Source organism: Oryzias melastigma, linkage group LG6 (assembly GCF_002922805.2).
Source record: "Oryzias melastigma strain HK-1 linkage group LG6, ASM292280v2, whole genome shotgun sequence".
NCBI lineage: Eukaryota > Metazoa > Chordata > Actinopteri > Beloniformes > Adrianichthyidae > Oryzias > Oryzias melastigma.
This window is the reverse complement of record NC_050517.1, coordinates 30,310,690-30,332,453: the sequence shown is the minus strand read 5'-3', so window position 1 is coordinate 30,332,453 and position 21,764 is coordinate 30,310,690. Positions and strand designations below refer to the sequence as shown.

The window sequence follows — 21,764 nt, the reverse complement described above, 5'->3', positions numbered from 1 at the left end:
ACATGCTCTGGCGTCGTGGCCTACTTTCTCTTTAATAAATAACTTGAGGATTAAATAAGATAAGTTCTCTTTGACGTCAGAACTTTTTATTATTGTGAAGCTGTAGATTGGCTTTTGATTCCTTTGCATTCGAGGTTCTTCGTCTTCGCTGTCATTGGTCGTTGATGTTTTTCTGGTCCTCAGATTCTGGATGAGTTCAAAAGAGAAGCCTGTTCTTTTATTCTGGGGTGAGATGCTGTTTCTCCGTAGGATCATTTTCCTGTTTTAGAGTCACAGTTTCCTGTTTTGACGTTTTGGTTTTTTCTCTCCTCGCAGTAACACGGATAAACCGGACGCCTCTTCGGTGCTGCTGCACGATTTCCAGCGTTTCCTCGTTTACGATCAAAAGGTAAAACTCAAATGTTAAGGTATTAAAAGGTAACGTGGAAGAAATAAAGCGTACAAATCAATATGAAACTACATATGATCAATATTTGTCATAAAAATGCTTCATAGCCTCATTGGTCACTGTTATTGTCCCCAGGTATGAATGTGAGTGTAAATGTGTGATTGAGGCCCTGAGACAGACGGCTTACCTGTCCAGGTGTATCCTGCCTTCACCTAGAAGTGGGCGGGTCAGGGTCCGGCCCCACCCCGTGACCCTGAAAGGGACAAAACGGGTTTAGAAAATGGAGACTTTATAAATAATATTGAAGCTTATTAACTGACTGAGCATCTAAACTGCTGCTACCAACATTTTACTCATCCGGCACAGATCAAAATAAATACGTGGAAAAAGGGAGAAAAGTTTAGGTTTTTATGGGAATTCTTTCACAGATACATCATGAATGAACCACGTTAAAACCACAGAAGAAGAACAAATAAAGAACACATAAATCCAGCTTCATCAGCACCGCGGCTGATGAGGAAGTATATGAAGAATCTTCAACTCAAATGAAACTCTGCAGAAACTATGTCCTAGACAATGAAAAGGGTTTTTATTTGGGTGGAACATCGTCCTAATTAAAATATCTCTGGGAACAGTTTGAAAACAGATAAAGGGCGATCATCAAATGACATCCGTGTTAACTCCGTTCTTTGATGATTCCAGGTGTTTGAGGAAGAATGTGTTTTGGAGGATCATCTCAAAGCAACAAAATGAAAAACCGTTTCAGGCTTTAAATGAGCGTTTATGAAGTCGCTGCAGGTCTGTTTGGGTTTATTAAAATAAACTAAAATACACTTTTTTCTCTCCCTTTTCAGGAAAGCTGGGCCAACGATCTGAACCAGGTCAGAGAGCTGATGACCACCTTCATCGACGACACCATGAGAAGAACCAACGACCCCGAGTTCACCGTCAGCGAGGTACTCGCAACCATCCGCAGGTTTTACGTGCACGTTCCTTCATCGACTTGAACTTCTGGAGCTTCAGAAACCTCTGAACCCGACGGGACTCACCTAAAGGGACTCACCTGAAGGGACTCACCTGAAGGGACTCACCTGAAGGGGCTCACCTGACGGGGCTCACCTGACGGGACTCACTTGAAGGGACTCACCTGAAGGGACTCACCTGAAGGGACTCACCTGAAGGGACTCACCTGAAGGGACTCACCTAAAGGGACTCACCTGAAGGGACTCACCTGAAGGGGCTCACCTGACGGGGCTCACCTGACGGGACTCACCTGAAGGGACTCACCTGAAGGACTCACCCGACGGGACTCACCTGACGGGACTCACCTGAAGGGACTCACCTGACGGGACTCACCTGAAGGGACTCACTTGAGGGACTCACCTGAGGGGACTCACCTGACGGGACTCACCTGAAGGGACTCACCTGACGGGACTCACCTGAAGGGATTCACCTGAAGGGACTCACCTGACGGGACTCACCTGAAGGACTCACCTGAAGGACTCACCTGAAGGGACTCACCTGACGTCAAAGCTTTTTCCTCTTTCAGTTCCTCGGGTTCCTGTTCTCCAAGGAGAACGCCGTTTGGGACGAGAAGTACTCTGAGATCAACAACCTGAACATGAACAACCCGTTATCTCATTACTGGATCAACTCCTCCCACAACACGTGAGTTCTGCTCCACACTAACCACAGTTGTTTGTCTGACGGTTCTCTGTCATTTCTGGACTTTTGAATAGTTTTCAATCCGTTCTGATCATTTCTCGTGTTCTTGATTCTGTTCAGATCCACTCTGTTTGTCCCAGTGATTTCTCATTTGTCTTTTTTTGTTCGGTCGTGTGTAACATCTTAATTTATTGTTTCAAAGTCATCATTTATTATTTGTGGGCCGATTAACAACTTTTATTTCCTGCCAACATTTCCATTTGATTTAATTTTGTTTATTTTAAAATTTATTCTAAATTTCTAAAGTTTTTTAAAATCTAAAATACTGAAAAAATACCAGAAATGTCCAAAATGTATTCCTAATATATACATTTAGTCTATTAAATAGATAAACTTGAATTACTGACTCTTAAAACATACAAAAGACATAAACACACCCATTAGAAAATAAATGAATAAAAAATGTAAAAAAATACTGGCATTAAGTTAAATCTAAAAGTTAGTTTAAGTCTGATGTATTTTTCAAACTTATGACAGACTTTGTCTTTTCTAAATTTTTTATTTTACGTAAATCTGTTTATATATTTTCTGAAGTTTTCCTGGAATATGAAACTGTTAGTCACTCTCTGAGGCTTTAACATTTTATATTCTTGCAGGTAACAATAACATTTTTAAGTTTTATTGCAGATTAATACTATTTCAGATTAATAGTTTTGAAATATAATATTTATGTGATTAATTAGACGAAGCTGCTAAAAAAAACGAACAGTTTTAACCCTGCAGAACCCAGGAAACGATTTTTGTTTTTTTAGTTAACATTATTACAGCAGCCAGAAAAAACTAAAATAATAATTCAGAAATCAATAGAACTGAAAACATGAAAAGAAGTGAAAACAGCGACCAAATTTGTTAAAGGAAACATAAAAAGTGTTCACTAGTTGACTTGTTGTGGTGTTCTTGTCCTGCAGATACCTGACCGGGGATCAGCTGCGCAGCGAGTCGTCCACGGAGGCGTACGTGCGCTGTCTGCGTCTGGGATGTCGCTGCGTGGAGCGTCAGTGTCCGGAGCGTTTCTTCTTCTGTGTGGCCGCGGACGGTTCTAATGTGTGGTGTTTTTGTGACCTTCAGTGGACTGCTGGGAGGGCGCCGGGGAGCCCATCATCTATCACGGCTGGACCAGGACCACCAAGATCAAGTTTGAGGACGTGGTCAAAGCCATAAATGAGCACGCCTTCGTCACCTCCGAGTACGAATCTGGACTCGTCCTGACTTTGATCTTTATCTGTTTCAGAATTCTGACAGTTGGATCATATGAAGTGTTTATGATGAACATCCTCATAGTTTATGCGTCTTTCATTAGTTAGAGTAAACTCACATTTACAATAAAAGATGTGAATACAAAAAGATGTCAAATATTTTCCTAAAAGACTCAAACTGATCATCATTTTTCTTTCAGTGAATCGCCTTCATTTTCTTTTTGATGCAGATATTTTCTTACAGATTTAAAATTAAGTCAGAAAAAGATAAAAATCTGAAGAATAAATCAGATCAGATTCACTGCAGATCAATCATTTTATCAACAGGAATCTTTCATTGATGTAGAAAAAGTTCAACTTTGTCAAGTTTCATCTCCTGTCAAAAGTAAAACTGCTTTGAGATTTTCCTGATATCGAGTTAAACTAAACGACTGTAATCTCCGTTTCTCCTGCATGTCAGTTTCCCGCTCATCCTGTCCATAGAGGAGCACTGTCCCATCGAGCAGCAGCGCCAGATGGCTCGGATCTTCAGGGACGTGTTTGGAGACAAACTCCTGACGGAACCGGTGGAGCACATGGCGGAGCAGCTGCCGTCGCCCACGCAGCTGAGGGGCAAGATCATCATCAAGGTGCTGCACACCTGAAGGAAGGTATGTCGGCACCTGAGGGACCAGGAATGAGAGCCGTGTCTGTCTGTGTCGGAGCAGCACAAGAAGCTGAACGTGGAGGGGGGAGGACTCACCAAAGACTTCCGGAAAGGCCAAAAACAGGGAGACCTGGAGATCTGGGACCCTGTGGACCAGGTAGAGTCCCGGAGCCGAGTGACGGTCGGAGTTCACGTGTTTGGTCCTGAACGTCTGTGGAATCAGGAAAACAAATCAAATAAATCACTTTAATGTTTGCTTTTGAGACTTTTGATGACATTTTATGACTAATCATTGATTCAGTTAGATGTTGAGATTTAATTACAAATATGATATTTTAATATTAAAAACAACTGAATCTTCAAATAAACAAAACCATCATGAATGACGTGAAATAAGCCTTTTTGGTGCAGCCATAGCCTCCAGCTGATGTGATTAGAGTTTTTATAGCTGATTCGTGACAAGAATAAAGCAGAGAAGTCCTGTCAGGATCAGGCTAATTCCTGGAAGAAGCTCCAACTTCTCCTGTTTTTCTGTTCTAGGTCACTTTAATAACTCATTTTTAAATGATGCTTTTCGTCTTTACTCAGGTGTCAGAAAGCACAGATTCATGACACAGATTGGAAGTAAACTCTTAAACGTTCCAAATGCTTCTTCTTCTCATTTGTTCCACCTATAAAGCATTTATGTTTTATAATTTTCCCTTATCTCTGGATCAGATTGTGAGCGTGTTTTTGGTCACCTGGTTTGTCTCTTATCTCATTATCACATTCAATGAAATCAATGCACAGATTATTTTTACAGTTGGGGGAGTTTACAGGTACAGGTAGGTATTTTGTCCAAGGACACGCGTGGGATTTGAACCTCCGACCGACTGAATATTGATCCGTCAGTTTGACTCATGCAGATACAAACCAATAAATCTGATTGACCGTAATCTGACATGTGAAAATGAAAACATTCCCTTTGCTTCCAGCGCTGGAACAAGCACTACTGTGTGATCTCTGATGACAAACTGTACTACGCTGAGGAGTACGAGCAGGAAGAGGAAGATCCCAAGAAGGTAACCGTCACTCAGCTGAGCATTAAGCCCTTCTGACAGGACGGAAACTGTAATCAGACAGGAAGTTTCTGAACACACAAAAACAAAAACGTCTGTCATCTTCGTCTGAATGAGTGAAAGTTCTCCGTGGTTTGCTCCGCCCCTCAGTACCAGGACCTGCACTGTCTGGAGCCGTGGTTCCACGGTCAGATGGCGGAGGGCCGGCAGATGGCCGAGCGGCGGATCCATGAGTACTGCACCGAGACCGGCGGACGAGACGGCACCTTCCTGGTCCGACAGAGTGACACTTACGTCACCGACTACACGCTGTCATTCTGGTACGCGATCGGATCATTTACCTCCAGCAGAAAACCAGAGAAGTTGACTCAGTCAAAGGAGTGCAATTACATGGGAACAAAGTCTCGCTCCAACTATTTTTGTATGGATTGTAAAATCGTTTCAATCGGTCTTTTAATCATGATTATGACGTTTTTAGCAAAAATGTATGAAGAGAAAATAGACTCACTCCGATTTGTACGTGCATAACTCTTGGTCTGTAACTCATAACACGTTTTGTTCATAAGTAAAAAAAATAACAAAGTGTAATTTACACAGCCGTTTTAGCACAAGTGTATTAAAAACCCTTATTTAGACTTTTTTATATTAACTTGAAAAGTTTGATTTCCTGTGATAATGTTAGTTTGAATGCTTTTTGCTGAAAGTAGTGACTGAAGATGCTGAAGCTTTATGCTCCCAATTTACTTTCATTGCTGAAGGGATTTGATGAAAATGCTAAAGCTATTTGAAAATGTTAAATTTGCTAAAAGACTGAAAATTTCATTACAGAACTCTGAACGAGAGCTGAAGTTGACCTACATTTCTGAAGAATTTGTAGTAAAATTGCTTAAAAATCCCTCATACATGCTAATCTTGAGAAGACATTTGAGCCCCAAAAAAACTCATGCCACCAAAAAAAGCTAGCTTGTTGCGTAAATATTAGCTAAACTCCAAAATAGTCCAACTCCCAAGAGAATCTGGCTACAGAGAAAAATATGGCGCCTGAAAATTTATAGCGGGAAGTTCCTCCTCCTGCTGGAGCCGGACGAGAAAAAAATATTGTTTTAAGATTTGGACCTTCTCTCTTTTATCGACCCTTTTTGCCTTTCACAGCTCCGATCAGCTGATTCACAGAGAAAAAAACAGTTACAGTTTATTCAGATTCAAAAGTGTAAACGCTGATTGTTCTGAAAGGTTTTAAAATACGATTGTTAAAGCATTTCCTAAAATAGAAGCTAAATTCTAACTTAGCCTAAAAAACCCAGTAGATTCCAAATTAACCCAAAATATTAGCTTAACTCCAAATTAGCCTAAAATTCCCCAGTAAACCAAATTAGCTAAAAATGTTAGCATGTTGCTAAAAGAGAAGCTAAACTCTAAATTAGCCTTAAAAAAACCTCAGTAGATCACAAATTAGCCAAAAATGTTAACATGTTGCTAAAAGAGAAGCTAAACTCTGAATGTTTTGAAAACTACTATAAAGATGAAAACATAACCATGAATATATTTAGAATATATTTAAAGTTTGTTGCTAAAATGTTGAAATTTGCAGACTTTCTCATTCATTTCCTATGAGGCATATTTTGCTCAATATTTCAAAAACTATATAGTTTAGGAATCCCTGAAATAGAAGCAGTAATGTCCTGAACGAGCTGAACGTTTTGATACCAAGATTGTTGAAAGTCTGATTGAGTTTTCACGTGCTGAAACATGTACAGAAAGGAGCAGGAGAATCACGTTAGTGTGATTGCTGACTAAGCAATCACACAATTATCAGGCATATCTGTTTAAGTGGGAAAATGTCACCAGATAATCTTCACAATCGAAGTTCATAGCAGCTGATAGACAAACTCTGACGACCCAGCATTCTAGCAGCATGTAAACGCATCATTTACAGATGAATCTCGGAGACGCTAAAAGTCTCACATCAGATTTGTGTGTAAATGTGGTTTTGTGTGTAACAAGAGATTTGTGCGCCATTTTAAAGATTTGTGTAGTTTAATTTGTGCATGTGTAAATTGTATCTTGTATTTTTTTTACTTGTGCATATAATGTATTATATGAGTTACAAATCAAGAATTAGGAACGCACAAATCAGGTTGATACTTATTTCTCTCCATACAAATGACAAAAAATCTGTTTTTTTTACAGAAATATTTTCTGCATCTTTTTGATAAAACTTTATTGTTTCACACGATGTGCAATACTTTCCGTGAATCTGCGTCGGTCTTCATGAACGGGCGATTTAAATAAACGTTACAGGTAGAGGGACATGAGTGGGAGAAGTGTGAAGCTGATGTGCGAGCTGCTGCACACGTTTATGACTCACAACTGCTTGTTTTGGTCATGTTTGGTGTCACAGCGGCAGATATTTATGAAATTATAAGTTTGGTTTGTTGAGTAATATTACACTCGCGTTCTTTCTGTTCGGCATAATATGAGCTATAACTGCAGCTGACCGCCTCCTCTCCGTTTCCTGGAAAATATCACGGCTTTCATTGGAGGTCTGTAGAAGGAAACTTTGTCTCATCTTTCCTGCAGGCGGGGGGGGAGAGTCCAGCACTGCAGGATCCGCTCCGGTTCTGAGGGGGGGCACACCTACTTCTTCCTGACTCCAAACCTGCACTTCCCCACCGTGTACTCTCTGATCCAGCACTACAGAGAGATGCCGCTGCGCTGCCACGACTTCGAGCTGCGCCTCACCGACGCCGTGCCCAAGCCGGACTCGCACCTGCAGGAGGGGTTGGTGCTGCCGCCTCACTCTAACACGCCACGCAAAACACGAGCATGGACTCTGACACGACTTTCAATCTGAGATCTTCCCCTACAGCACGTGTGTCAAAGTCACGGCCCGGGGGCCGGATCCGGCCCTCCGAGTAATTCTATCAGCCCTCCAGATCATTTTATTGTTATTAATGACCCGATGTTATCTTGAGCTCATTTCTAATTTGTATAATTTTGACAAAATATATTTTTATGGAGAGTAAAATATTGAAAGTTATTTAAGGTTTAAGTTGATTTATTCTGGAATAATATTCCTGCATTTTTATTATTCACAATTATGTTAAAAAGTTACAGTTTTAACGTTTTAAAAATGGTCATTCTGTTAGCTTTTTGGACGGTTTTGGCATTTACAAAGGTTTTTTTAGTCTATTTTGGAGTATAGCTAATATTTCAGCTACATGCTAGCTGTTTTGGCTAACTTGGGTTTTTTTGAAAACGTTTTTTAGGCTAATCTATGTATGTATGGAGCTAGTCAGCTGTGAGCTCTGCTGTTGAGAACTCCGTTGTAGCGAGCTAGCGAAGTCTACAGCTGGGCAGCTAGCATAGCGACTCAAGCGCTGAGGGTCACTTATTCCACAAACACAGGCGGAGCCACCACAGAGACTGCAGACAAACCCATTTGAGACCCACATTTTCCGCCCACTTTTAAACCAGGCGGGCTCTTGGCCGTGCTGGCCGGGTAGTTACTGATGAAAGCACATTTTTAACGTCATGAATGGCCCCGCCCACTCCAAAAGAAAGAAGAAAAGATTAAATCACTGCAGGAGAAACTGTCTCAAAATGTCTGATGGGGCTAAAAAAATCTTCAAAATCAAGTAACAGAACCAGAACACACACATGTCAGGGATGTCCAAAGGAGGTTTTGAAATTATTATGGGATGGCCACAGGACTGACGGCTTGGCGGCTGTTTTGTGCCAAAGTGCAAAATTTGGTGATTTTCTAATTTTTGGTCAATATGGAAAAAAAACTATCCAAAGAAATTTCACTAAATTAGTTTCTCCATCAGGACAAGTCTACAACCACAATCGAAATCTCATTGACCTTTGACCTCAGGAAGAGGCCGCCATCTTGAATTTAAACAATAAAATAACCTTTAATACCGTTAAAAATGTAAACTCTTCCTGAGGATTTCTGTCTATCGCCTCATAACTGCTTGAGCATCGTTAGGAAAAACTTTGTTTTAAAGTTTGTTCCTTTTGAACAGCGTTAGCGTAGCGACTTCGCTAAAGTGCCATTCCCCGTTTACTCGCACATTTTAATCAGAATTTCATGAAAATGTGATTCATGGATCCCTGACTCCAGCTGAACAAAATGATATAACATACAGTATGAACATATTAGGAATGTGGACGTGGTTAACAAAAAATCTTCGTTGCTAAGAAAATCTGAAAATGTACTTTTGTAGATTCTTCTAAAAATGACATCGACCTGTTCATCACCGCCAGGAGAACAAAAAATGAAATGGTTGCTATGGAGATAAAACCAACCAAGGAGCTGCCATGTTGAAAAAAGTGTTTTTTTCATGAATTTGTTCATGAAGGGGGTGGGGTCCAGCTGGTCATACAACGTCACAATTCTTATTGAACGATTGTTTGACATCACACATAAAACGAGTTTGACCTTGACTTGAGGGAATAATGTGGAGCGTGCTCAGATCCTGATGTCTGTCTGCAGATGGTTCTACAGTAACCTGAGCAGAGGTCAGGCAGAAGATTACCTCCTGAGGATCCCCAGAGACGGAGCGTTCCTCATCCGGCAGAGAGAAGGAGAGCCCGACTCCTTTGCCATCACATTCAGGTATGGAGGACGGTTTAACCACGGAGAGGTAAAGGTTGAGGTCTGAGCCCCATCGTGACTGTAGACCCACTGATTATTTTAATGTAGTAATGACCTGCTGGGGATTAATAGAAGAATCCTCATGGGTATTGATTATACTTTATAGATAAATATGTTTGAATATTAAAAAAGAGAAATGAAATGACATAATTAATCATATATTGACTATATATATGTGTGTGTGTGTATATTTATATATATTTTTTCTTTTCTAAGTTCTGTCATATGGAGATTATTTGTCCTTCCACCTTTTTCTAAATTTAAATTTAATGACTAATACACTCAGTGAGATGTTTATCTATTTTTGTTTTGCAACATATTTGAAATAAATAAGAATAAATAGATTTATTAGCTTGAAAAGGGAGCCGATTGCTGCAGCTAATTCCTTTTTTTTAATATCTTTCACTCCGAGTGTTTTTGCAAATATCTGTGTAAATGTTGCTACTTTTTTTGCCTTTTCCCACATTTTTCTTTATTTTGTATTTTTGCAGGACTTTATTGTTGTTGTTTTTTTACAAAAACAGTTATTTCCCATTTTCCTTTGTAAATGTATAATCCATATTTTCCCTGAAAATAGATTTTTAAAATGATATTTAGTAGAAATGAATCTTGGCTCATTTTTCTCTCTGTTTTGTTTGAAACATATTTCAAAATAAAGTTTTGACAGAGCTAGTACGTAAAGTCATCCATGAAGTATTCAGAGTAGTTTTACTGCAGAATACTTGGACTTTATTTTGAAAGGATTTGGGATGGAGAGTCTCTCAGCGTCAAACTGTAAAAAGTAAAACATTGGATCAATTAACAAAAGCTCTGTAATTTGCTACATTTAAAAATATTGTATTTTATCAAATGAAATTTTGAGTTGAATAAATTATCAACTCAAACTTTTAATTTGATGAAAACTAAAACATTTAATGACTTTTTATTAATTGATCCAATGTTTTACTTTTTACTGTGTATGTTTTATCCACATGTTCTTTCTACACATGAATGAATGAATGAAGTTCATTTTTCATTATTTAATTATTAGTTTTACATTAGTTTTATAGTTAGTTTATAAAGGTGCATTGTGGGTAAATGATAGCTTGTTGAGTAACTGTCTGTGTTCTCCTGCTCGTGTTTTCCTCGCTCGCCCGCCGCTCTCTGAACCTCAGAGGTGACGGTAAGGTCAAGCACTGCCGGATCCAGAAAGAGGGCGGCATGTACCTGCTGGGCTCCACCACCGAGTTTGAAAGCCTGGTGGAGCTGGTCAACTACTACAAGAAGAAGCCTCTGTACCGCAAGATCAAGCTACGCTACCCGGTCACGCCGGAGCTGGTCCAGCGATTCATCACTGTGAGCCTGAGCTGGAAGAGCCGAGAAGATGTTGGAGATTGGGACGTTTCTGACCTTTTTCTGCTTCTGTGTTTCTCAGGATGACAAATGTGCGTCTCTGTACGAGATGAAAACCTACGTGGAGCCCAACGAGATCGAGCCGGCCACGGTGCGCTCACGGCTACACGATCACGGCTACACGCTCAAAGCTACAAGATCACGGCTACACGCTCACGGCTACACGACCACGGCTACACGCTCACGGCTACACGCTCACAAGTTCACGGCTACACACTTGGCTACACCCTCACAGCTACACGATCACGGCTACACCCTCACGGCTACACCCTCACGGCTACACGATCACGGCTACACGATCACGGCTACACCCTCACGGCTACACGCTCTCAGCTACACGCTCGTCTCTGTTTGTCTGTGATTACAACACTGAATGTTTACTCTGTTTTTTTAGCCTCAGAACACAGTCAAGGCTTTATATGCTTACTCAGCAAAGAGACCGGATGAGCTCAGCTTTTCCAAAGGAGCTCTGATACACAACGTGTCCAAGGAGAGTGAAGGATGGTACGTCCACCAACACCACAACAACCATTTCAGATTGGACTTTTGTTTGCTGGCATCAGTAGCTGCGTTTCCATTCACTATGAAAATCTGCAAATTGGATAATATATTTTAAAAAACTCACATTAAGCGCTTTGAGCGTCTGGAAAAGCGCAGATAAATCCAATCCATTATTATTATTATTACATTTGTTGAAGCAAGTTTTTGATTCGAAGAGGTGGGGTTACAGCGTGTTGGAATTGAAATAATTCGCTAAAACTGTAACAGAAACCCTTTTTTTGGTAGACATGAGTCACATGACCAACAGCCCGATAACACACTTAGCTCGACATCCAGCTCTAACTAGAATGATCTCCAGAGGAAACTCAAAGGAACATCTCCATGTTCTCCGTTCAGGTGGAAAGGTGACTGTGGTGGAAGGATGCAGCTCTTCTTCCCTGCAAACTACGTAGAGGAAGTCTTCAACAACCAACAGCCCGACGCAAAATCAAAGGTGAGCTCAGCTGAACATCAACCTGGAGCTGAAATCACAGCAGGACTGAAAATGTTTATCTACATCCACACAGGAGATGGAGGACAACCCTCTGGGGGAGCTCTGCAAGGGCATCATGGACCTGTCCCAGTGTAACATCCAGCACTGTGAGACCCTGGGTGTCTTCTTCTGCTCACTTGGTTTCTGTTTCTCACTCACTCATGAAGAATCATTTCTTCAGAAGGCAGTTGTGTAGTTTGTTCTCATGTAAAACCGCGACAGCTAGGCGACAGCTAGGCGACAGCTGGACGACAGCGGGGCGACAGCTGGGCGACAGCTGGGCGACAGCGGGGCGACAGCTGGGCGACAGCGGGGCGACAGCGGGGCGACAGCGGGGCGACAGCGGGGCGACAGCGGGACGACAGCTGGGCGACAGCTGGGCGACAGCCGGGCGGTACAGGACGGTCGCGCCGGAATCATCGGCCGGCAGCAGCTCTGACTGGACCATGTGTGAACGTCTCCGGACGGCCGCCGTCAGCCGGGGCCTCCTGCCGGTCTTTTTCTGGGGAGTTTATACAAAGCCGGCCATTCTTCCCGCCTGACGGCCGCCATCTGCATTCATGACCACAGCAAGAATTAAAAAACAAATTGGGCAACGACATGAAATCTGGAAGATTCTGCCGATTGCTCCCCGTCCCGCGGTGGTGGTTGTACTTGTGAACGTAGCCTTTGGCAGTAATTATTTATAAACAAAACTATGAAAAATAAATCCGTTTTAACATTTTAAACTTTTCCAACATCAGCTTTGAGCTTAGACTGTGAGTGTGGAAATCCATAAGTGATTATTTTCTTTCAACCACTAAGCTCTTCAAATGCGTTAGCTTAGCTACACTACGTAGCATCTTAATGAAACTTTCACTGATGTGTCTGGAGATGCAGCATGAACAGTTGATTCTGGCTTCTTCTCCACCACAGAACCTGCACCCGTCTGACTTGTGCATGTGTCGTTCTTGCAGTGAAATGTGGTAAAAGCGGGAAACTCCACGTTCTGACGGTAAACAACAAAGACCAGGACAGCGTGCAGTTCGACCTGGCCGCAGACACCCTGGAGGAGCTGTTTGAATGGTACAAGGTGGCCTGGGACATCTCTCAGAGGGCCTTAAGCCAGCAGTACCACAAGGAGGTGGAGGTCAGTGGGACTCAAAGATGTGAAGAGAACAGAGAGAACTTCACCGTCAACAGGAAGGGCTAGATTGAGATTTGAACCAACAGCAAACGTTTGAATGAACAAGTTACATGAAGTGTTAAGACTTAATATGTGTTAAGACAACTTTTGTCTTTATTAATGTTATGTGAATAAAAGTCTTTATTTATTAGTTTTGCACATTTTAATTTGTATTTTGGGTTGTAGTTGCAGAGTTTTGTGTTGTTCACTTCAATCATGTTTAAACAGAAAAAAGCTTAAGATGTGTAGAGTTACAAACTGAATTGTTAATAACTAGTTCTTTTAGATTTATTTTGTACATTCTATCTGGAAGGGATAAATAACAGTATAGACATAATAAACACTTTATACAAATAAAAACATGTTTACATTAGTTATGGATTTTGTGCATAATTCTAGATAGTGTTGATAATAAATTAAATAAAGAAAAAAACGACCTAAAAATCCATTTGGTAGCAGAAAGAGTCGATGTTTACAGTGAACCAAAGAACTGAATCTCTGAGAAAAGACAGAATTCATCAGAACTGTGGAGGAAACAAGGAAAGACTTGATTTACTTTGAAAGTTATGGAAGGATTAAAAAAAAAAGAATAAAACAGATTATTTAGAAGTTTTTTTTAATTATTCTGTAATGATAGTAAAGGTGCAATATTTTGAGGAGATATACGTTTGACTAATGATACTGATAAAGTTGTGGGGGGGGGGCAAAAGGATAAGTTCTTATTGGGGGGGGTAAGAGAAAATAATTGAGAAGCACTGGGATAACCTAGGCTTGCCTAGGCTTGTTGTTTTTTTTTTTTTTTAGGCTAATTTGGCATCTCCTTCATATTTTAGCTGCTATCAGCTTCAGCATCTTTAGTTATCAATTTCAGCATCTTCAGCGGCCAAATTCAGCTTCCAGCATTCACACTAGCATTATCACAGGTAATGATATATAGTTCATAATTATGTTAAAAAGTTCCAGTTTTAAAGTTTTAATGATGTCGTTCTAGAGTGTTCTATAAAAGTATCTCCTGTAAAGTGTGTTTTGGATGTTGCCCCCCTGTGTGACTGACTTTGACCCCTGATGTTAGTTCAAAAGAACACTACAAAAGAAATGCAACAGGAAAAAAATCTTCTGGGGGTTTTTGCAGACGACGAGTCGCCCCGTATCTCATATCTGTCCGTGTGAGCTTCTGTAAATGATTCACTCCGCTCACGCTGCGGTTTAGTCAGTCGATGCTAACAAACGTGATGCTGGAACTGAATCCAGGCCACTGCAGAGCCACAAAGGTCTGTCTGTCAGCTGCAGCGCACAAACAGGAAGTGGCTGTTTTCTCTGTCCAACAGATGAAGCAGCAAGTGGAAGTGGAGAAGAAGGCAGAGGTCGCCATGGAGATGTCGGACCTGGTGGTCTACTGTCAGCCCCGCAGCAAGGAGAAAGACCGCTTTGGTAAACCGTCGCTCACACTGATCAGCGCTGTGGCGTTCCTGCTGATGCAGCTGCTGCTTCATGTACTCGCAGCACAAGCAGCTCCTGAAGCTGCACACACACCGGCACGCCATGCACGTTCAAGAACGCGCTGACGGCGTTCACACACGTCTGTCGCCCTCTGATACAAACGCCGTTGGAGGAGGTTTGCCGGGAATGTGGAAGCGGTGCAGATCTCCAGAGTCTCGCTCTGGGCTTCTCCTGTCACAGCTCGATTCTGATAAATCAGAGATCTGGTGTCAAATAATTCCAGCCGTGCACAAACCACATTTATTCATTCCTCCTTCATGATCAAACGGTCGGCAGTCCCGAGAGTTAAGAGCGAAGGTATCCATACGTCACTACCAGATCTGAGTCCTGATTGGTCAAAGTTCAATGATGCGTTCAGCTGCTGTTAGTTTCCTACGTAGAGCCTGAAAACTGACTTCAAACATGCATGGCTGCACATGAAACGGCTGAAACGTGCGTTTAGATAGACTCTGCAGTGGTAGTGGTCGCCCGAACGCACGAGGCCGAGCCCGGTGTGGGCGGAGCATCAGGAATGAGTGCCCCCCCCCACTCCCCCACTGGCAGATTCTCTTTAAATGAGGAAAGCCTTGAAAGGATTCTTTCTTTTGAACAGGAAAACTTTTCTTGAAACAAGTCGTTTCACTTTAAGATTCATTTTTTGGAGTGCAGAAAGCTTCAAAATAAAACAGGAAGTGGAATCTCTAAATTCAGTTATTTAACACAATTAAGGGGAAATATGAAGAGTTCTGTGCATGAAGGGTTTGATTCAAGTGTTTCTGCACCATAAAGGAAGCTGTGGGTGTTTCGGTTTTGAAGAAAAACAAAGAAACAATTAAAACAAATGCTGTTTCTTTCTTTCCACTTCAAAAAAAAAAACTTTCCACGGAGGAGAAAGTGAAACCTTCGTTGAGAGGCTGAAGTCTTTCCACCAGAAGAAGAAACAGGAAGTGATGAAAGCAAACGGTCTGAAGGCCAAACAGCTTCCTGTCGTACTGAACCTCGTCAGCAGCATCTCTGCAGCTTCAGCAGAACACAAATCACTTGTTAGAAAGATTGTCAAGATTTTTTTTACATTATTTATAATTGAACCCAGAAGTTATGAGCGTCGTTGGGTGATTTAGTGTTCGAGTCTCGTCTCACTCGATCACATTCGGATCTGTTTGAAAACCTCCCAGTAGTATTTTAAATATGATGATGCTGCTTTTAGCCAAAATAAACTATAGTTTCTGCAGAACAGCCGGATTTCATTCAGAATTCACTTCTGAGTTGTAGGCGGGACTGTTGGCGTGGAGCAGCCCCGCCCCCTTTCCCATCGCTGCACTATAAAAACTGTATATTTAAGAAAAACAGAATCTTGTTTTAAGAAAAATGGTCTCAAATATTATCACATCAAGAAAGTCTGTCGATAACAAAATAATTGAAGTTACGACATTTTTTGTTCTTAAAGTAAGAATTTGCGGTTAAGACCCCAGAGGCAGATTTTTGTATCCATTGATTTATTTAGTACAATTTTGGACTTTTTTAGGGTCTGTTTTATACAGAGCAGGAGCTCAGAGCTCGTGTCCTGATGACTGTTTTCTACGTCACAAATGAGCTTTTTTTAAACAGCTTTTTATGTTGAATCCTGAATTCAATTGAAACACTTTTGTGCTTAATTTTGTTTGTATATGTCCTCCATCATGAGTGAAAATGCCACGAGAACATGTTAAAACACCATCTTCATCCGTGTTTTTGTTTAATTGTGGCTCTTAGAAATCTATTTTCAAAAACATGATGAAATTCTGCAGAAATGTCGGCGTCTAACGTCGAGTCTGCAGCATTTCTGTGTCCGTTTGTCCTGCAGAACTGCTGCTGAGGAGCAGGAAGTCACAGGAACTTCTGCCCAGACTGCACTGCAGCTGCTCTCATCAACAGGTCACCGCTGTCCGACCCCCCAGCTAACAAAACTCTCTGTCCTGCAGACAGCTACACCTACAAGGAGGTGCGCTCCTTCATAGAGAACAAGCTGCCCAACAAGAGCCGCACCAAGGAGTTCCTGCAGTACAACCGCAAGGCTCTGAGTCGCATTTACCCCAAGTCGCAGCGCGTGGAGTCCTCCAACTACGACCCCTACCCCATGTGGGCCGTCGGCTGTCACATGGTGGCCCTCAACTTCCAGACTGGAGGTTTGGGATTTTCTCAAACTTTGGGTTTAAGAAACAAACAGAAAAGCAAATAAATGTGAGGAAATGAATAAAAACGTCGTTGTGTCCCGCAGCAGTCCTGGACTGAAGGACCAGATCGCTTTTGATATTTTTTTACTGCACATTTGAGCAAATTTGATCCCCGCCACAAATGCAGAAACTATGAAGTTTGAACGACGCCGCGCCAGAGAATGATGACATCACAGTGAGAGAAACCGTCACAAAGATGAACGTGACCTTATGAGGCTCAAAACAGTAAAACGTCATCAAACCAAAACACGTTATTTCAAGTTATTATGGGATGGCTTCATGAGGCTTGGTGGAGTAAAGTGAGGAATTTGGGTATTTGAGGAAAGACAACTTTGTTTGAGCGATCTTCACGAAATTTCAGACGCTGACAAATTAAATTGTAAACTGTGACCTCGAGAAGAGACCGCCATCTTGAATTTAAAAATAAATCATCTTTAGTACCTTCTGCAAAGTTAAAACTGATCTGAGTTCTCCCAGCTCCTCAACCATCATCAGTGCACATCTTGAGAAAAATAACGTTTGTTGATTTTGAACGCCGTTAGCGTGGCGAGCTTTTGTAGAAGTGTAATATATAAATTCCTTGACTCCAGCTGAGTAAAACGATATGACGTACAAAATGACCATGTGAGGAATGTGGGCGTGGTTAGCAAAAAACTTCTGTTGCCAAGGAAGCATAAACATTTACTTTTGCAGATTGTTCTAAAAAATCATCTTGAATTGGTGAAATGTGTCTGCTTTGCAGCTATGTTTCTCTTGTGCTTTTTATAAATAAAGTTTCATTTGATTTATTTCCGAACTCACCTGCTTACATAGTTTCCTGCAGACGAATAAAAACGTTTCTGGTTTTCCGCTCAGACAAATGCACCCAGCTGAACACCGCCCTGTTCAGCCTGAACGGACGGACCGGATACGTGCTGCAGCCGGAGCTGATGCGCTCCGACTCCTACGACCCCTACCAGGAGAAGAAGAAGGTCAAGTACCACATCAAACTCAAGGTATGCACGGACACACGGTAACCACAAAGCTGTTGGCCTCCAGTCAAAGATGAAAACCCGCCGTCCCTGCAGGTGATCGCAGCCAGACACCTCCCCAGACCCGGACGCAGCATCGCCAGCCCGTTTGTGGAGGTGGAGCTGTGTGGACACGCGGAGGAGAAGTTTAAGACTATCGTTTACCGTAAGGAGTTCACCTGGAAATGACCTCAGACTGAAGAAAACACCTTTTCTGAAGACTGGGTTCAACTTTCCAAAACTTCACTTATTTTTATTTACTGATATATTTATGTCTAAATCTGTACTGATGAACTGTTGGTGAAAATGTTTGAAAGTAAAGATTTATTATTTTAATAAAGTGTCTTAATGCAATTCTGGTCTGCAGGCGATAACGGTCTGAACCCCGTCTGGAAGAGTCCCGCCGAGCTGGTGGAGTTCACCGTGTACGAGCCGGAGCTCACCTTCCTGCGCTTCGTGGTGAACGAAGAAGACATGTTCTCAGACCCCAACTTCCTGGCTCAGGCCACATTTCCTGTCTTAGGCCTCCGCTCAGGTGCGACACGACTGTAGAAACATGCACAGCCGCTGGATGAAGGTTCACATCGTTTTACACCTTTCTGCTTCTCATCTCAGTACGGGACATCAGTGTGGTGTGATTGCTTAGTCAGCATTCACACTAGAGTGATTGTCCTGCTCCTTTCCTGCACGTAAAAACTCAATCAGACTTTCAGAGATTTCAACAATCTTGGTATCAAAACGTTGAGCTCGTTCAGGACATTACTGATGGTATTTATAAACTTTAGAGTTTTGAAATATTGAATAATATATGGAAGTGGATGAGAAATGATTCAAATTCTTCAACAACTTATTAAACTCCACTTTGAAACCATCGTTTAGTCATTTTAAAATCATTTGACATTGAGCTGGTAAATTAGCATTATGCTAGCTAGTTTGGGTAATTTTATATTTACTATCGTTTTTATGTTAATTTGGAATTAATCTAATATTTTAGCAACATGCTAACGTTTTTGGCTAACGTATTACTGGTAAGCTAGTATTTTAGCAATGCGCTAACTTTATAGGCTAATTTAGAGTTTAGCTCATATTTAAGCAACACACTAAATGTTTGAGCAAAATTGACATGCATTGAGGATTTTAAACAAACTTACTTCAATTTTTTCAGAAATTTAAGTCTTATAGTTCTTTAACAAAATTTTAGCAAATTTAGCATTTTGGAAATAGTTTTTTTCCAGCATCTTCAGCAACCAGATTCAGCAAAAAACATTCACACTAGCATTATCGCAGGTAAGGCAACTTATTAATCATTATTTAATATTAGTATAATGTCATTTTTCAAAAAAAAGACAACAAAAAAACAGTAGTCCAACAGTCAGATCGATACATAAAAATAAATAATACCCCAGAAAATGGTATGAAACCAAAGTTAAGGAATATCATAGATGATTTTCTTATTAAAAACAGGCTTCCTAAAAATAAATCAACATCCTTCAGATTTGGAAAAACAAATTCTAGCTAATTTTCAAAGATCTGCCAGTGCTGTTAGAAAAATGATTTAGTTTCAAGGAGAACATTTTAGTAAAAAACAGATTTTTTTTTATTTGCAAAACGTTCTTCATAAGATTATTTTTCTTTAAAGACATAAAAAAGGACAAAATAAGGAAGCTTTTACTTACTTAGAATTCAGTTTATGATGTCTAAATAATTCACTATAAAATCAAATTTAAATAGTCACAATCTAAAGTAGTTACAGGAATTATTGTCTTAAGTTAGAAAACAGAAAGTTTTTAGTAAAACTGTAATAATGATGTATTTGGGTTATTTTTACATGTTTGTGGTTTTTTGATTGATGTTGCCTTTTATTTTGCTGAACTGTTTGTATTTAAATGGAACAGACAGTATCCACATGACCCTCTGGGCTTCCATACCTTCAGACCGCTCTGATCTGCAGCTCCGTCTTTGCCTCTGAAACTAAAGTAAATGTGTTTGGCAGGTTACCGCTCCGTACCTCTGAAGAACGGCTACAGCGAGAACTTGGAGCTGGCCTCGCTGCTGATCTACATCAGCGTGAATCAAGCAGGGGTGAGGCCTGTGGGCGGAGTCATCTCCATGACGAGTGCGGCCTCCTGACTGACTGACTGACCTGTGTTTGACAGAGGGTCCAGGAGGACCTGTACTCCTCGTCCCGGCAGCTGAAGAGCGAGCAGGCCGAGCACGGCGAGCCCTTCCTGTACGACACGCACAACAACATTTCCCGCCCCGGTCTGGCTCGAGAGCAGAACCCGCTCGTGAGGGACGCCAGCGAGAAACGCAGGTACGGCGATCACACCTGAGAAAGACGCCAAAACCTCAGCCTTCAAAATGGAGAAACACAATAAAAGAAGTTTTTCATAATAAAGTTAAAACAGCTAAAGTTAGAGAGCTGGGCCAGTTAATCTTTAACAAAATGTTAAATTACGACTTGAAAGTCATACATTTATGAGAACAAAGTCGTAACTGTTAAATTACAAGAATAAAGTCTTATATCTATGACTTTAACAGTTAAAGGCTAAACTTGTGACCTTTATTCTGTATATTTAAGTGGCTTAAAGTTGTAAATTTATGTCTGAAACAAGAAAACTTACAAGAAAAAATACATACATTAGAAAAAAAGACACATTTTGAGAAAAAAGTTGTAACTTTTATATGCAAGAATAAATTCGTATATTTACAGCTTACAAGCTAAATTTATGACTTTTTCTTATAAATGTTGGATTTCAATTTAAGAAAATGTCGTATTTTAGAGCTTTTTCAGGACCAATAATAAGAAATTTAACAAAATCAATTCTATTTATGTGAACCTTTTGTTTTATTATTATTTTCTTCATTTAAAATATATGTTATAAAAAGGTAGAAACAAATAACAATTGTTCCTGTTATTAATGCCTTTAAGACATATAAATCATTTGGGGGAGAAGCAAAAACACATTTTCTTTATTTAATCATGTTGTAACTTTAATACACACTTTTATAACTATAACTGCACAAAACAATCTTTATTTTTTACAATTTTTTTCATAACCATTTATTTTATAAATGTGTGGCAGACAAACATGTAATAATTTCCTTCTTCTTAACTTGAAAATTACATTCTTGTTATTAAACTTTATGTTTTCTTAGAATTTAATATTTTCTATAAATCAAAATGTCATATTTTATAAATACTTATATAAGGTGCACAAAACTAGATTGTCATTGATGAACTCTATATATAAGTGTGGGAACATAAACATATTTGGTAATATTGACATGTTTAGATGTTTATCTCTGTCTGGGTCTCCCCCTACTGGTGGTAAACGGAATTACTAGATAGAAATCTCTTTTGTTTTACATTTTTACTTGTTTTTTAAGTAAATGTTATTTTTCTTTTAAGTTAATCTAACCGTTTTTTTAGCTTCTGTATTGATAAAAAACTGCCTGAGAAGTTAAAATGTAATTATAAGTCTTCGTTTGTAATTAATCATAATGTAAATAATCTGTATGTTTGCTGTTTATGTGTAAAAGTGAAAGACGGGCAAAAGAAGTTTTAAAAAGTCAAAACTGAAAGTGTCTAAAAACATCAAATATTTATTTATTTAATATTTTATCGGCTTTTATTTGACTCCAGAAAAGAGAAGAAGACGAACAGCAGTAAGTTCTACTCCTGAGGCCTCACCTCTCCACCCGTCCACCTCTCCACCTCTCCACCCGTCCACCTCTCCACCCGTCCACCTCTCCACCCGTCCACCTCTCCACCTGTCCACCCGTCCACCTCTCCACC

General features: G+C 40.5%; 1 protein-coding gene and 1 long non-coding RNA gene across 3 annotated transcripts in view; one reads left to right on the top strand and one right to left on the bottom strand.

Annotated features, from left to right (window-relative positions):
- The window catches only part of plcg2 (phospholipase C, gamma 2), a 42,418-nt gene extending 20,660 nt beyond the window's left edge, over nucleotides 1-21,758 (top strand). For both annotated transcript variants that reach the window (XM_024282061.2, XM_024282062.2), the window contains exons 8-33: nucleotides 184-227; nucleotides 316-388; nucleotides 1,243-1,344; nucleotides 1,938-2,056; nucleotides 3,022-3,107; nucleotides 3,182-3,299; nucleotides 3,770-3,938; nucleotides 4,017-4,112; nucleotides 4,930-5,016; nucleotides 5,164-5,333; nucleotides 7,594-7,794; nucleotides 9,512-9,634; nucleotides 10,828-11,008; nucleotides 11,088-11,156; nucleotides 11,460-11,569; nucleotides 11,963-12,059; nucleotides 12,133-12,205; nucleotides 13,055-13,227; nucleotides 14,592-14,694; nucleotides 16,704-16,907; nucleotides 17,811-17,950; nucleotides 18,023-18,131; nucleotides 18,333-18,500; nucleotides 19,959-20,047; nucleotides 20,122-20,279; nucleotides 21,612-21,758. In XM_024282061.2, the coding sequence (XP_024137829.1) occupies nucleotides 184-227; nucleotides 316-388; nucleotides 1,243-1,344; nucleotides 1,938-2,056; nucleotides 3,022-3,107; nucleotides 3,182-3,299; nucleotides 3,770-3,938; nucleotides 4,017-4,112; nucleotides 4,930-5,016; nucleotides 5,164-5,333; nucleotides 7,594-7,794; nucleotides 9,512-9,634; nucleotides 10,828-11,008; nucleotides 11,088-11,156; nucleotides 11,460-11,569; nucleotides 11,963-12,059; nucleotides 12,133-12,205; nucleotides 13,055-13,227; nucleotides 14,592-14,694; nucleotides 16,704-16,907; nucleotides 17,811-17,950; nucleotides 18,023-18,131; nucleotides 18,333-18,500; nucleotides 19,959-20,047; nucleotides 20,122-20,279; nucleotides 21,612-21,651 (3,102 nt within the window). In that variant the 3' untranslated portion in view covers nucleotides 21,652-21,758. The remainder of the gene's footprint in view (nucleotides 1-183; nucleotides 228-315; nucleotides 389-1,242; nucleotides 1,345-1,937; nucleotides 2,057-3,021; nucleotides 3,108-3,181; nucleotides 3,300-3,769; nucleotides 3,939-4,016; nucleotides 4,113-4,929; nucleotides 5,017-5,163; nucleotides 5,334-7,593; nucleotides 7,795-9,511; nucleotides 9,635-10,827; nucleotides 11,009-11,087; nucleotides 11,157-11,459; nucleotides 11,570-11,962; nucleotides 12,060-12,132; nucleotides 12,206-13,054; nucleotides 13,228-14,591; nucleotides 14,695-16,703; nucleotides 16,908-17,810; nucleotides 17,951-18,022; nucleotides 18,132-18,332; nucleotides 18,501-19,958; nucleotides 20,048-20,121; nucleotides 20,280-21,611) is intronic.
- On the bottom strand, nucleotides 3,831-17,892 carry LOC112152463. The gene is made up of 3 exons (XR_002920306.1): nucleotides 17,757-17,892; nucleotides 4,052-4,166; nucleotides 3,831-3,971 (listed from the first exon to the last, which is right to left on the bottom strand). It is a non-coding gene; the product is annotated as an uncharacterized LOC112152463 (long non-coding RNA).
- Nucleotides 21,759-21,764: the final 6 nt, after the last annotated feature.